Genomic DNA, 15,858 nt, shown 5'->3' with positions numbered 1-15,858 from the left:
ATAAATGCGAGCTATTAGCCTCACTTCTGATCTTGCATTTGTCCTCCCAGCACTTCACAGTGCCTAGAACCTAGTATGTACTTAGTCACTCAATCAATATTTAGTACCAATCCATCCATGTATGTATGCATGTTTGTCTGTATGTATGTATATATCTATCTTTGTGCATATATAGGTATGTGTGTTTCTATCGATTCATTTACCCATCTGCCCATTCATCCATCCATCCATCCATCATCCATCCATCCATCCATCCATCCATCATCCATCCATCCACCCATGTATTTATCTTTGTGTTTATGTATCTATCTGTACATTCATTTACCCATCTGCATATCCATCCATCCAAACAATCCTCCCACCATCTATCTATCTATTTTTGTGTATACTTAAGTATCTATGAATCTATTTCTTCATCCATCATTTCTATCTGTCCATCTTTGTGTGTTTGTATGTGTATGTGTATGTATGTGTATGTGTATGTGTGTGTTTGTATGTGTGTGTGTGTATCTATCGTCTTTCTATCTATCTATCTGGAAACTGAGGCCCAGGAAGGAAGGAAATGATAATAACAGATATATAGTTAAGTGCTGAAGTCGGACTTGAGGCCCGATTTCTCTACTCCTCAGGTTTCCTCATCCTTTCACCCACATGACCAGTCCCTTATTCCCTTACCTGACTGGTCCTCAGTTGTGTCAGCTGTGTGTATATGGTTATCAAACCACAGATGAGATACAGTCATACGGTTCTGAGTGAGAGTTCCTGTTTTATCTGAGCAGATCACAGATGTAGAACCCAGGGTCTCCACAGCTTCCAGGTTCTTGACCACACAGTTCTTCCGAGCTAGACGTTTGGCCGTCAGGGACAGACAAACCTTGGGAAGGAGGGGGAGGACCTGGGTTTTAGGCTACCAACACTGTCCGTCCCTTTCCCTGATTAGGACCTGGGCATCCAGGACCCTCCCTTTGCTCCCTCTGTGCTCCAACTAGACCAATGTGGCTAACCATAGCCTTTCAAAGGTCACTTTTAGCTAACAACTTCCTAGGCCAAGAGTGAATGGCCTGTGTCTCAGATTCACCATGGCCTTTGGAGGGCCCCCCATTCCAGGCTCACCGTGACAGTAGCCAGCAGTCCTTCAGGCACATAGGCTACCACAATGGCCATGAAGAAGACCATAGCCCGAAGGAAGGTGTAGCCAATGCACATGGCCACAATGAAGAAGGTGGCCCCAAAGAGGATGGCAAGGCCTGCAATTATATCCACAAAGTGCTCAATCTCTATGGCAATCGGTGTCTTCTCATTTTCCACACCTGAGGCCAATGATGCGATGCGTCCAATGATGGTCCTGTCCCCGGTGTTTACTACCAAGCCCTGAGCTGTGCCTAGTAGGAGAAACAGAGGTAGACATGGTGGATCAGGGGATCAGGACCAGAGCAACTTGGGTGATGGGGAGGCACTCTGGGATTGGCCAAATAGGGAAAGCAGGAGGACGGCAGCACTGGTAACTGACCCTCCAGACACATGGTGGAGAAGAAGGCAATGTTGCGGGTTTCCAGGGGGCTCTCATGTGTGCATTCTGGGGAACGGGTCTGTGGTTCTGACTCTCCAGTTAGAGAAGAGTTGTCTACTTTGCAGCCCTGCGCAGACAGGATGCGGATGTCGGCCGGTACGCGGTCACCTCCCTTAATCTCAACCAGGTCTCCCACCACCAACTGGTCAGCGTTGATCTGGAACTTGTCCCCTTCACGGATCACAGTGGCTTGCTGAGTGACAGAGGAGTGGGAGGGAAGTTTGAGAGAGGGGAACGGAGAGATGTGGAGAGCCAGGAAGCATGAATAGCAACTACAGCTTAGCAGGAAGAACTTTGGCCTGAGCAAGGAAACCTGGACTCAGAAACCCTACATGCAGAATAGATTTCAAAGGCCTTGTCATCATTTCTCAGATGAGGAAGCTAAGAGGAGTTTAAGTGACTTACCCAAGGTTCATGTCTGATATTCCATAGCTATATGACTGTGGGTCTCAGTTTCCCTATCTGTCAAGTTCCTTAACTTCAACCTGCCAATTACCATTTCTCTAATAGAAAAAACATTTTGATAATTTTAAAATGTTATATAAAGGAGACCTTTTCTTATTGAAGACCCTTATAACTTAAGTCACTGGACCTCAGTTTCTTCATGCATCAAATAAGGGAGTTGAACTAAGATAGTGTCCTAGATCCTTTCTAGCTCTGGACCTATGATCCTATCCTCCCACAAAGACTCAGATTCAATTCCTACCTCTGACGTGCACTAGCTGTGTCACCCCAGGTCAATCACTTCATCTCTGAATGTTCCAAGCAACTCTCTTGAGACAACAGGCTAGAAAGTTAATCAACACCCATGGAAGGGTTGCCATAGTGGAAGAAAGGTTCTATTCCCTCTTCCACCACCGTTACTGAGAAGTGAAAATTCACATGGAAGGGAATGTAGGGAGTGTGTGTGAATAGCCAAGGCTGGGTGAATCAAAGTTCCAATTGCTGCAACCCTATAAGTCTTACAAAGTAGGTACTATGCTAATTTGACAGATGGCAAAATCATTTGAATCAAGACCACAGCCCCTAGCTAGAAATAGAAAGAGTTGACAAGGAATCCTCAATCTTGACATCTACCCTACTACTGAATCCCCTATTCCCTCTAGGAGTAATGCCCCCAGGACCAAGATCTGGACCAAGTCTTAGGAGGAATTAATCTACTCATCTTTGGCCTCAGTTTATAATAGGCTGTCCTGACCGGTGGGTGAATGTGCACAAATTCACCTGTCTCACTGTCTCATCCCATCTAGCCATCCACCAGAGCACAGATCTGTCCCATGCTAGTCCATCTTCTAGCACCCCAACTTCTAGCTGAGTTAGCTAGTTGGTGCCACCACAGATAGAGCACAGGATCTGGAGTCAGAAAGACCTGAGTTCAAATTCAGAGTCAGACACTTACAAGCTGTGTAATATTGGGCAAGCCACTTAGCCCTGTTTGCCTTAGTTTCCTCAACTGTAAAATGGAAATCATAACAGTTCTCAGCTCACAGGATTGTTGTGAGTCTCAAATGAGCTCATATTGGGAAAGCACTTAGTATAGTGTCTTCTACCTCTTGCTTGGGGAATAGTAATCAAGTCAATAAGACTGGAAGGAGAATGATAATTACTCCCTAGTTCACAGCTCCCTTCCCGGGCCCCCTCAAGCATTAGGAAGCAAGCCCTTGAGGTCAGGGGCTATCTCGATTTGTTATGTATCTTCAGAACCTTGGACAGCACTGTGCACACAGTAGGTTAGTTAATAAATTCTTTTTCTTTCATTCATTCATTCATTGATTCAACCCCAGGCTTCTCTGGTCTCCCCAGGACAGGACTCTTTCCCCTTTCTCAGCTACATCCTTCCCACCTTCAGTCCCTTCCCATCTTGGGGCATATGAGACCTGTGGCACGAGATTTTTGAAGCTGGCGATGATGTTCGTGCTTTTAAATTCTTGGTAGTAACCAAAGCAGCCAGTAACCACGACCACAGCGATGAGAGCAAGGGCTAGGTAGAGCTGAGAAGAGGGTAAATACAATTAGAGGGGGGGAAGATCATTAGGGAAAAAGAGGGGCACATGCCAGTCTAGAACATTCTGGACACACGATGTTCTAGCTCCCCACACCCTCCTTGGATGGATATTAACTGTTTGGGAATTCCTGAGTGAGCTCACATTATCATCTGTGGTAAGGTCCCCCTCTCCAGCCTGGATGCCAAAGGCGATGAGGCAGATGGCTGCAGCCACCCACATGAGGCACTGTAGACCCCCTGCCAACTGCCTGGCAAACTTTACATACTCGGGGGTGCCTTTGGGGGGACGCAAGGCATTTGGCCCATCTCGGAGCAGAATCTCAGCTGCCAAACGGGTAGACAGACCCTGGAGGGAAGGCAGGGAAAGAAGGGTCAAAGCTGGACGTCCTACCCCCGCAGAGCCTCCTCCCAAACTGGCTCTTAAAAGAGTCTCCATCTCTGTAGGTCTGACTTACCCCTTCTTAAGTCATTTCTCTGGTTTTATCTACAACTTGTCTCTTTTGAGTCTATCTCTGGGTCTCACTTCTCCCACATCAGCCCACATCATATTTACTATGGTCAGATCTAAAAAGTTGAGATAACCTTGAAAGCAATTAGGTCGGGGAAGGGCCTCAATTTCCTGCCAGATGGGGACTGGTTGAAGGAGAAGAGAAGACAAGACATGAAAGACAGGCATGAGGAAACTTAGCTGCTCAATTCCACCCCAGAAAGAAGAACAAGGAGTAAGTAAGAGTTTCAAAAGGGAAAATTTTGAAGTAGAGGGTCGCTTCTGAAGGTAGTGAGCTCCTGTCCCAAGAAGTCTTCATGCACAGGCAGATGATTCCTTGGTGGGTTTCCTTTCTCTGTCTCTCTCTTTCCATGCTTCTCTCTCTTCTATCTCTCCTCTACCTTTCTCTCTCCTTCTCTCTTTTTTCAACCTCTCTATCTTTCTCTTTCTCTCCTCTTTCAGTCTTTCTCTGTCTCTCTGCCTTTATCTCTTCCCACTCAGTCTCCCTCTCTGTTGCCTTCTCCTTACCTTCGTTGCATTTGTCTGGTATTTCTTCTCCAGTTCTTCCACTGACAGCTGGTGATCATTCTGTAGCCAGATAGCAGAGCTTAGGGACCCCTCCCAAACCTCCACCACCCCCAGCCCCAGCTACACCTCCCTGCCCTCTTGCTCACATCCCCTACTCACAATCTCCATCTCCTTCTTCATGTTCTCCAATCTCTCCTTCTTGCCCCCACCGCCTCCTTTCTTCTTCTTCTTCTTCTGAATCTTGGCTTCCATCTCTCCCCCAGGGCCATTCCGACCCAGATCCACCGAGTACATTTCATAGCTATCCTGGTGAAGGGAGAACAGCGGAGAAGAGAGGAGACCGAAGTCTCATCCCCAACTCAGATCTCAGACATGACCACAGCCTCCCCAGATCCCTCTTGGGGCCTTACTTGCCCTCTCTCCCTTAGACCCAGAATGGAAATCTCAGCTACCTCTTTACCAAAGCAAGACTCCCAGTCTCCTTCTCCCTTCCCTCTCTCCAAGATGAAATCTTCAACTGCTACCTATCCTGGACCTAAAACAAGACCCCCCAGTCTTCTCATTCCTTCCTGGACCAGGGTGGAGCCCCAACGATCCTTTCCTCTGATCCAGGACAAGGTCCCAGTCTCCTTGTTTCTCTCTTGAACCCAGAACGAGGCCTCCTCTGGGTCTACTATCCACTCTCTATCCTAGACCCAAGATAGGAGTCCCAGTTTTGCATCCCCAGTCCAGGGTTTCCCACACCCCACTCTCACCGTCTTTCCCATAGTTGCTCTGGGGACTTCTTTTGGGGACTGAACTAGGCAGACAAATGTACCCTCGACCTTGTCAGCTCCAGATATAGGTGGGGGGTGGGGGGAGGGTGCGGGGAGAACAAGACCAACCCCTAAGGGAACTTGGAGATAAGGGAGAAAGGACTGACGCTGATGACTGGCTCTTGGGACAACAGCCAGGAATTGATGCAGGACAGAATTGTCAGAGGGTTAGAGGAGAGGAAGCCAGGACAGCCATAGAGGGGGAGGGACCAGGATCCACACTATGACTGATTCTCCCCAACCAAGACTTTTTCCAGTCCCTCTTCATCCAGCCTGCCTCGATGACCCCATTACCTCTGATCTCATGGCCACTCTGACCCTTACCATGATCTTACCTCTAGAATTCTCAGCCTTCTTTGGACCAAGCCCTTTCTCCCTAAGTTAAGATGAGACCAAGTAAAAGTTCTCTAAAAGGGCCTTTTTATTAACTAAGGAAAGTTAAGAGAAAACCACCAGAAAGATAAAGTTATCAGGAAGAAGCTGACTCTGATCCCAAGATAAATAATGTCTTGCCACAGGTTGGCTTAGCTGGCAGCCATCACACAGGATACCCAGGGTATGGCACCATCAAGATCAAAAGTCTTAGCAGCAGATGGATCACTAGCACACAGAAAACCCACCCATGTGTGGTGCCACCAACATATAGGATACTAAGTAAGGGGGAACCACCCCTAGATGGGGCAATGGTTCATAAGACAGGCTACATGGACACAGAACACAAAGCATGTAGTACAACCCAGTGCCAACTTTTCAGGAATCAATAGTGTGACATAGCAACCAAAAAACCCTCTTAATTTGATCATGCAGCTTGCATGAAGCAGCCAGGTGATGCAAAACATCCTATCTGGTCACACTATGTGATTCGGAGCAAGTTGCTTAACTGCTCCATGACTCAGTTTGTAAAATGACAACACCTCCCTCACAGTACTGGTGTAAGAGTCAAGTGAGATAGTATCTACAAAGCACTTAGCTACCCGAGTGGACCACATAGCAATGCTTCCCTTCCCCCTTCTCCCTCTCCCTAATCCCCCCTAATGCTGGGTCCTTTCTTCTCCAATTTAGATCATCTTCAGGTATCTCATTTCCAATGAGCTAACAATTATAAAGTGATTTGCAGACCTTTAGCTTGTTCAAATCTGTCCACCTCATTATGAGCCCATTTGGATTTTCTTAGCAGAGATACTGGAGTGGTTTACCATTTCCTTCTCCAGCTCATTTGACAAATGAAGAAACGGAGGCCAACAGGGTGGGGTGACTTGCCCAGGACCACACAGCTATTGCTTTGCCATTTTCTTCTCCAGCTTTGACAGCTAAAGAAACTGAGGCAAACAGTTAAGTGACTTGCCTGGGGTCACACAGCTTATAAGTGTCTGAGATTATATTTGAATGCTCATCTTCCCAAGACTCTATCTACTGCGCCACCTAACTGCCAAGATAATAATAGCTAGTCTTTATAGAATACATTAAGGTTTCCAAGGAGCAGCTAGGTAATACGGGCTCAAATGAGATAAGTGTCAAAGTGACTGGCACAAAGGGAACACCATGCTTGTTTCCCATCTGGGTGCCAAGCACTAAAGATAGCTAGACAAAAGAGAAACAGTTTTGTCCTCCAGGAATGATATTCTATAAGAGGAGATATGGATGTGTGTAAGTTTATGCAAAATGTGTAGGAAAAATGAGATGACCGCGAGCCTGTTTGTGGTCATCGTGTTTTTCCTACCCATTTGGGAGTAGGCAGGAGGTGCCAGGCAAAAGGTTTTATGTGGAAGAGATCATTGACTCAGAAGGAGTAAAACTAATGAAATGAACTGAATTTGGAAGGAACCTAGAGGCTGCAAGAAGAGGGGAAGACACAGAGGCCCTGCTGAGCAAAGACATAGAGATAGAGGATCCCCATTGGCTAGAACCCTGGTGTGTGAAGGCAAACCTAGAAGACTGAGTGGGTAAAGACAGGCTAGCATCAGTGTCAAAGAGAGGAGTCTGCATTTGTCCCTAGAGGCAGGAGGGAGCCATTGGGACTTATTGATTAATGGATATTGGTGGTCTGATCTGAGCTTTATCACTTGAGGAGGATGGATTGAAGGAAGAAGAAACTTGAACTCATTTCCCAAAATGTCCCCCTTAGGAATTTTGAAATTCTACCTAACTCTGCCTCCTAAAGGGGTCCTCCTAAGGGAGGTAGTTGGATGTGATGGACCCTCTCACCTATGAGGCTTAGTGGACAAAGGGTGAAATTGGGGTATGTGCCCTTCAGGAAGAGAAATGTTATCAAGGCTGTCTGTACCCCAGACATAGAGGCACCTACTCTGGGGCCTGGCTCCTCCTTTCCCAAGGAGAGCAAAGGGTTATCTCTCTCTCAGAAAAGGAATTGAGGGGAGAGAGGGGGTGGAGCAAGGGTTGAGGGAGGGTTATGCTGCAGGTGAAAGATGAGGCATCATGCATGTTGGGAGAACATGTGTGGCCTACATGGGTGGAGCTGTATGGTAAACTATCCGTGTCACTAGGGGGTGTGTGTGTGTGTGTGTGTGTGTGTGTGTGTGTGTGTGTGACACACTGGGGTTGGGTCCCTTTGTTTGCTTCTCTTGTGCTCTGATAAGATAACCTTCCCTGAATGCCCTTCTCTGCTTGAAAAGATCACCCTCCTCCCCGTCCCCCAACCCAACCAAGGTCAAAGCCATTAGGACATTCCCTGCCCCATTGGGGCTAGGGGTGGGGAAATGTCCATATAGTGACAGAAGACAGAGGGATTTGGAATAAGGAAATCAGTTCAAATTCTGACTCCATTCCTTTGTGACCTTAGGAAAGTGACAACCTCTCTCAGACTCATTTTCCCCATCAGTCCGGCCCCTGTTTTCTGTGCTTTGGCTAAGTAAAAGGAGAAGAAATTAAGGGGGGGGGGGAGATAAGGATCAAGCACCCAACCTGAACCCCCCATCACTAGCTTTTCTCCCTATCCTGGAAGTCAGAGGAGGGGATGGGGGGGTGGATCTCAGGGGAGATAATCAGGATTCAGAGACTTTGCAATGAACTACATTTAGGGTCCAAACATAAACACTTTAGAATCAGGTGGAACCAGGAGAATAAATCATGGGAGGAAAAAAATGGTGGAGCTGGGTAGACCCTTAGAAGCCAACCCCTTTGTACAGAGAGAGTAACAAGACCAGAGAGGGAAGGGGACTTCCTCAATTCTCAATGTATACCCTCAGTAAACTGGGGGAGGTTGTTTCCCCTGCCTCAGTCTGTTTCCTTATCTATACAGGGGTCTGTTGGTCTTCCCAGCTCTATGAGCATTCACCTTTAAAAATGTCCTTCTTTCAATGACTCAGTGTGATTGTGGGCAGGTAACTTCAACTCCCTCATCCTCAGTTTCTCCTGTTAAAAGAGGTAATTGGTAAATTAATTCTATGTGTTTTGTTTTGTTTTTTTGAAAGGGGAATCAGGGTTAAGTGATTTGTCCAAGGTCACTCAGCTAGTAAATGTTTGAGACTGACTTTGAACACATCTTCCTGACTCTAGGGCCAGTGTTCTAACTACTGCCACCCAACTGCCCTGCCATGTAATTATAATAACCTAGTTTGTTCCCGGGAAGAAATCTCATAATTAGCAAACATTTATGAAGTGCCCCTCTATGGGTCTTGGAGATACAAAGACAAAAAATGAAACAATCCCTGCTTTTAAGAATTTTTATAGGAAAGTATATAATTAATAAACCTAAAAATAATGTAATTAATAAACAAAGATAAATAAATTAAATATTAAGAAAGCTAAAAAGGAAGATAAGTGATACAATGCATAGAGTTCTAGACCTGGAGTCAGGAAAATCTGAGTTCAAATCTAACCTCAAACATTTACACACTGTGTGTCCCTGGGCAAGTTACTTAAATCTGTTTCCTCCAGTTTCTATAAAATGAGCTGAAAAATGAAATGGCAATCTACTCCAGTGTCTTTGCCAAAAAAAAAATCCAAATAGGTAACAAAAGAGTCAGACATGACTATACAATAAAAACAATAAAAATAATGAAATACAAGGTAGTCTGCAAAGGAGGGGCATTAGCAGTGGGATCAAGAAAGCCTTCATGTAGAAGATAATGCCTCAAGATCTTAAAGGAAAAGAGGCAGAGTAAGAAAAAGTACATGGGGGAATATCCAGTGTGAAGGCCAGGGAGGGCGTGTGTGTTGTTTAAAAAACATAAAAAAAGATCAGGTGGACTGAATTGCAGAGTTCTGAAAGGGAAGTAATGTTCAAAAAAGGATGGAAATTTTCCTTAGGGTCAAATTGTGAAGGGTTTTAAGAGCTAAACAAAGGAATTTGTTTATATTTGATCCCAGAAATAAAAGGGAACCAGTAATAGGGTTAAGAAGTAACTGGGAGGGGCGGCTAGGTGGTGTAGTGGATAAAGCACCGGCCTTGGAATCAGGAGTACCTGGGTCCAAATCCGGTCTCAGACACTTAATAATTACCTAGCTGTGTGGCCTTGGGCAAGCCACTTAACCTCCTTTGCCTTGCAAAAACCTAAAAAAAAAAAAGTAACTGGGATAGCAGCACCAGCCCTGGGGTTCAACCTGAGTTCAAATCCAGCCTCAGACATTTACTATCTGTGTGACTGGACAACTCACTTAACCCTGATTGGCTTACAAGAAGGAGAAGAAAAAGTAATAGGTACTGAAATGGTCAGATTAGTCCTTAAGAAAACTCATTGTGGAAGCACTGGAGGATGAGTTTGCATGGGAAGAGACTTAAAGCAGAAAGACCATTGAGAAGGGTAATGCTCTAGTATAAGGGGATGATGAGGATCTGAGCTAGAGTAGCAGCTGTGTGAGTGGAGGTGTGTTAGATAGGGGCTGTGTTGTGGAGGTAGCAATGTTGAATTCTTCAAAGGATTTCTGTGGGATAAGAAAGAGCAAGAAAATTGGGGTGATATTTAAGTTGTAAGCTTAGGCAATTGGGAGGAGAGCAGTGCCCTCAAGAAAAATAGGGGAATTTGGGAGAAAGGAGAATTTGAGAGAAATGATCGGGAACAATTGGATTTAAGATACCTCCAGGTTCTCCACTTTGAGATAGGCAAGAGGCAAACTGGTGAAATAGGATTGGAGCTCTGGAGTATGTTATATAGACTGTGAGTCAGCAGCATAAAGATTATCATTATATCCATGGGATCTAATGCATTTTCTGAGAGAGAATGTGGAGGAAGAAGAAAAGAAGACTCTTGAGGAACTCCCACAGGTAGGAGTTTTGATATGAATGATGAGATAGCAGAGGAGAGGATCAGAGAGGTAGCAAGCGAACCAAGAGAGAGTGGTCTGACAAAAGGCTAGAGTATCTGGGAGGAAAGGTAAATCTGCCATGCCAAATGCAGCAAATGGGATGAAAAGGATGAAAACTGAAGAAAGACCATCGAATTTGGCCATTAAGCTATTGTGGGTGACTTTGGAGAGAGGTTTCAGTTGGGTAATGAAGTTGGAAGCTGAATTACAAAGGGTTAAATGAAAGGAGAAAAGATCTATTTATTCAAGGATGGGATAAAACATGATAAAATGTATCTTCCTCCCTTTATAGAGATGGAAGATTCTAAGTGTAGACCATCATGTAGACTAGCAGATTTTATTGAGGTTTTAATCTATTCTACTGAGGTGAACTGATTTCCCCCCTTTTCTTTGTAATGGGGAGATATGGGGATGAATATGAGGAGGGAGAGATATCAATAAAACATCAAAGTGTAGAGTAAATGAAAGAGTTGACCTCCAATGTGCATTCTTCTGAAATTCCATAATTCCTTGACCTTCTCAAGGCCATGTAGCTAATGGCACAACTGGGACAGAAGACAAATCTCTCTTAACCCCCACCCCACAACCAGTCCCTGCCTCATCTTCATGTTTCTCCTTTAACTTTCTGTGATTTCTCTAGAAAATCACCCCTTGCTCCCCCATTTCCCTTTGTTTCCTTCAATACCTACCTCTCAAAATCTCATTGAATCCAATCCCGATATTTCACCAAAGAAGAAACTAAGACCCACTAAAGAGAAAAGGCAAGGTCAAAAAAGTTGGCTGTAGCTAGAGTTCAAACTGAGATAATCTGATTCCAAATTCAGACCTTCTGTGGCTATCAGAGGGGAGAGCTCAGCAAAGAAGGAAAGACCACAAAACTGGGGGGAAATAGATGCTACCTATTCCCATCCTAAGATTTTGTTTATCTCCCCAGTAACCACCTTTCAGACAGAATCATTACCAATTGGCAAGGGAGGAATTCTCTCCCCACGCACATATACAAACACCCAAGTGCGTGAGCACTCCCACAAAATCCTCAGCTCCAAAACTGGAAACCACCCACATACATGTACACACCCCAAATTTATTGGGTCAAAAGCCTAGGGGGACTTCTCCAGGAAGAAGAAGTCACTGCCATGGAATTGAGGCATCCAGGAAGGGAGGAAAAGAAAAGAGAAGGGAGGTATTCTAACCAAAAGTTGTAGAGACAATGTCCTAGGTCTCAGAAAGGAAGATGGTTGGTCCTTTGGACTTACAGGTCCCTAAAGACAAACTTTAGGATCAAGATTGGGGCTGGGGGGGGGGGGGGGGAGAGGAGATATCCAAGTCCACTGGTTCATGTCTTTACTTATCCATCCACCATATCAGAAGAAATAATGGTAGGGAAAAGAGAACAGAAACATAAAGGAACCAATAAAAATTTGGCACAGAAGGAAAGAAAACTGATACGGTTTACTGATACACAGAGTTTTGGGGAAAATAGGTTTCAAAACTCACTGCCGAGAGGGTAGCTAACACCTTAGCTGAGAGGCAAACATGAAAAGATTTAAATGGCTGAAACACTAATTGGGCCATAGTTAATAAAAATGAAATGATGGGGATACATTTAAACGTACAAGATGGGGGGGGGGGATTAAATAAAGGATTTGACTGAGAAAGTTCCAGAGGTTTGGGGTGGGGGGGGTGTCTTATGTTCAACTTGAGTCAACAGATATGAAAAATGAGAAGAAGAAGAAGAACTAGCAGTGTTAAGGGCCTTCACGTTATCTCACTTGATTTGATTGGCCAAGAAAGCGAATTTGATCTTGGGCTAGATTCCGAAAGGCTTAGCTCCCGGGAATGATCATTCCTCTGTCCTCTGTCTTAGAAGACATTTCTAGGCACAATCTGAAGAGATACTAGTAAATTGGAGAATGTCCGGAGGAGATGAACTAGGTGCTGAAGGGGCTCAGAACAAAACCTTAGTATGGGAATAGGTAACAACTGATGGTAGTAGGTGTCAGAGACACTTATCCCAGAGGGAAAAACCTTAACAGAGACGTGACAGCCGCCTTAACGTTTCTGAAGGGCTTGTGACTTGGAAGACAATGATCCTAGTGTCTGCTTGGTCTCAGCAAACAGATCTAGGAGCAAATGACTGAAATTGTGAGAAAGCAAGGTGTGAGGAAAAGCTTCCTGAGTCTTAGAGCTGGCCAAGGCTGATGGGCTCTCTCAAGAGATAATCTGTGCTCCCTTAAGAGTCTTCAAAAAAAGAGAAGACAACTACTTTTCAGCTGTTTTAGAAAGACTTTTTTTCCAGATTTGGGCTGAATTAGACAGTCCCTGAGACTCTTTCCAACTCTGAATCCTATAATTCTGTCTATCTGCTTCCCCTATGTTCCTGAATTAAAGCAGGAGACATCTGAGGAAGACTCCAACTTACATCATCATCATTCTGTATATTTGGTTTATGGCACTTTGGGGCATGAGAGACAGCAAGAAGTAGGAGACAGAGCACTGGACTTGAATAGAATCACAGGACTTGGGCTGGAGAGTCTTTGCTGCTTGCTAAGTGTGAGCTTGAGTAAATGTCTTCCAATATTCAGATCTCATTTTCCTCATCTGTAAAAGGAAAATGGTGTTGGGCCAAGTAAGCTCTTAATTATCATCTTGAAATCTCATGATCCTAAAATGAAGCCTTCACTCTGCTGATGAGGACTCATCTGGTCTTCCTCTTGCAATGTTGTTATTGTGAAAATCAACAAGGGGCTCCTTCTCTTAGTTTTCCTCTTTGTTTGGCTTCCTGCCAAGCCCATACTCAAAACCCTGGCTAGGGGATTTGTTAGTGGCTTAGTTTTATTTTGTCTCCACAATCTTCTTGAACTGCCCTGTTCATTTTTCCTGTGATGAGCTTTTTCCTTATGTGACATTTACTAAGGTAGTTCGATGACCAAGGAGTCATCTTCTTTACCTCCATAGCACCAGGAGGAAAATATCTTTAGGAGAGGACAATGACTTCCATGTAATCTTAGCATGGGAACTTCAGAGGTCAAGGGGGTGACCCCAAAGAAGGAATTCCTGGCAGCAGGTTGCTTATCCTTTGGGACAGGTAATGAAAATTTCTTTTATCCATTGCTGGCAAGACTGTGATAAAACAGCCATAGACATACTTTTAACCCTGTTCCCTGTCATATAGTAGGTGTTTAATAAACACCTACTGGTTGATATGCTGCTAGCAAGATTGCAAACTTCTAAGATTTCTTTGGACAACAATCTGGCAGCACACAATAAAAGTTACAGAATGTATCATAACCTTTAGTTCAATAATTCCATCATTAGGAACACACCTAAAAGTGTTTGTTTTCAAAACTAAATGAGGTGGGGTGGCTAAGTGGCACAGCGGATAGAGCACCTCCTGGAGTCAGGAGTTCCTGAGTTCAAATCCGGCCTCAGACACTTAATAATTACCTAGCTTGGGTAAGCCACTTCACCCCATTGCCTAGAAAAACCTAAAAAAAAATTGAATAAATAAATAAGCAAGTAAAAAAATAAATGAGCCCCCCAAAAGGATTTTACAACAATTTTATGTAATCGTAAATTCTGGAAACAACCTAACTGTCCAACAATAAAGGGATAATTACATTAAGTCATGGGGCACGTGCAATAGATTAGTATGATATAATTAAGTCCTGGAAGAATGATGAATACAAGCAGGACCTTTATAAAATGATGCAAAATGAAAAAGGTAAAAATAGAAGTGGGGAGGGGAAGAAGAGGAAATAAAGCTATATTTAGTGTGCACCCCCTATGTGCTAGTCATTGTTCTGAGAACTTTACTCATGTGATCCTCACAACAACCCTGTTACTGTTATCCCCATTTTACAATTGAAAAAACTGAGGCAGTCAGAGGTGATGTGACTTGCTCTATGTTTCACAGCTTATAAGTGTCTGAGTCTGAATCTGAACATAGGTCTTCCTTGATCCAGGCCCAGCCTTCTCTTCTTTTGCCACCAAGCTAGAAGAAAAGGAAATGAGAATGACTGGGTAAACAATCCTGAAGTAGATTTAGAGGGACTAAAACAATATCCTTTTTGATCCTTTTTGAGTGATTTCATTAGTCCAGGGAAATCCCAGTAAGGTAACTCTCACTAATCATCCGAGTCAAGACTTGTGATGCAACTTAAGAGTCTTAGACCAGAGGCATCACACTCTAAGTGATGCCCATCTAGACTAAATGGAAATGTTCAACAAAATAAATAAAAAATACAATATACCATATTTCATGCTGATGTATGGTTTTCTAAGTCACTGTTTGACTAGCAGGGATCCATTTTGATTTGAGATGGACACTTGTCTAGGGACATTAGAAGGTGAAATGATTTACCCGAAGGCACACAGATAGAATTTGTCAGAGATGAGGCTTTAACCAAGGTCCTCCTGCCTCTAAGGGCAACTCTCCATCTCTTATGCCCTGATGTCCTCCTGTGATACCTTGCATGGAGATTAATTTATCAGAGTAGCCACTCCTAGGGATGTACTAATTAAGTATTTATTAGGCAACTAACTCAGGTAAGTGTTGTAAAATGTTTCTTGTCGACTGTATTGGGCATAACTTTATTTATTTGGGGTTTTTTTGGTTTTTTGCAAGGCAATGTGGTTAAGTGACTTGCCCAAGGTCACACAGCTGGGTAGTTATTCATATTTGAATTCAGGTTCTCCAGACTCCAGGCCTGGTTCTCTATCCTCTGTGCCACAAGCTGCCCCTTTGGGTATAATTTTAAATAGCAAAGAGTGGGAAGAGATGGTGATCTCCAGGTCTATCAGCTGTGGTCTTCCATAAGGACTGTGTAGTTTGAGACTGTATGGACTTCTGGGACTCATGTGGAAGGCCTCAGACTGTTGGCTCTTCTTTGGGAGGAGACAGAGGGGGAAGGGCCTGAGAAGACAATACCTTAGGCTGCCCTGAGGCCCAGAAAACTTTCCAGAATCAAAGACATAAACAAAGGTGCTAACTACACCTCAGTCTGTTTGCTGAGGCCGGGCTATAAAATGAAGCTATTAACAGCACCTACCTCATAGGGTTTGTGTGAGGATCATAACAAGAGCTATAAAATGGTAGATAGTATTATGGGTAACTATTACCAAATAGGAAAGGGGGAGGTTCAATCAGAGGATGTCTTCAGGAAACATATGTGAGATTGACCTACTT

The 15,858-nt window shown here is 44.2% G+C and overlaps 1 protein-coding gene across 13 annotated transcripts in view; it reads right to left on the bottom strand.

Moving 5' to 3' along the window:
- ATP4A (ATPase H+/K+ transporting subunit alpha) overlaps window positions 1-15,858 on the bottom strand; it is a 112,669-nt gene that overhangs the window by 8,585 nt on the left and 88,226 nt on the right. For 11 of the 13 annotated variants that reach the window (XM_074218897.1, XM_074218896.1, XM_074218893.1 and 8 more), the window contains 7 exons: window positions 4,750-4,896; window positions 4,591-4,650; window positions 3,718-3,921; window positions 3,448-3,561; window positions 1,511-1,763; window positions 1,114-1,382; window positions 676-874 (listed from right to left, as the gene is read on the bottom strand). In XM_074218897.1, the coding sequence (XP_074074998.1) occupies window positions 676-874; window positions 1,114-1,382; window positions 1,511-1,763; window positions 3,448-3,561; window positions 3,718-3,921; window positions 4,591-4,650; window positions 4,750-4,896 (1,246 nt within the window). Of the gene's footprint in view, window positions 1-675; window positions 875-1,113; window positions 1,383-1,510; window positions 1,764-3,447; window positions 3,562-3,717; window positions 3,922-4,590; window positions 4,651-4,749; window positions 4,897-5,345; window positions 8,681-8,700; window positions 8,778-15,858 lie in introns of those variants that run through there. The other 2 variants (XM_074218904.1, XM_074218903.1) reach the window with 2 other exon arrangements.

Source organism: Macrotis lagotis, chromosome 1 (assembly GCF_037893015.1).
Source record: "Macrotis lagotis isolate mMagLag1 chromosome 1, bilby.v1.9.chrom.fasta, whole genome shotgun sequence".
In the NCBI taxonomy this organism is placed as follows: Eukaryota; Metazoa; Chordata; class Mammalia; order Peramelemorphia; family Peramelidae; genus Macrotis; species Macrotis lagotis.
This window is presented reverse-complemented; position numbering and strand designations above follow the sequence as displayed.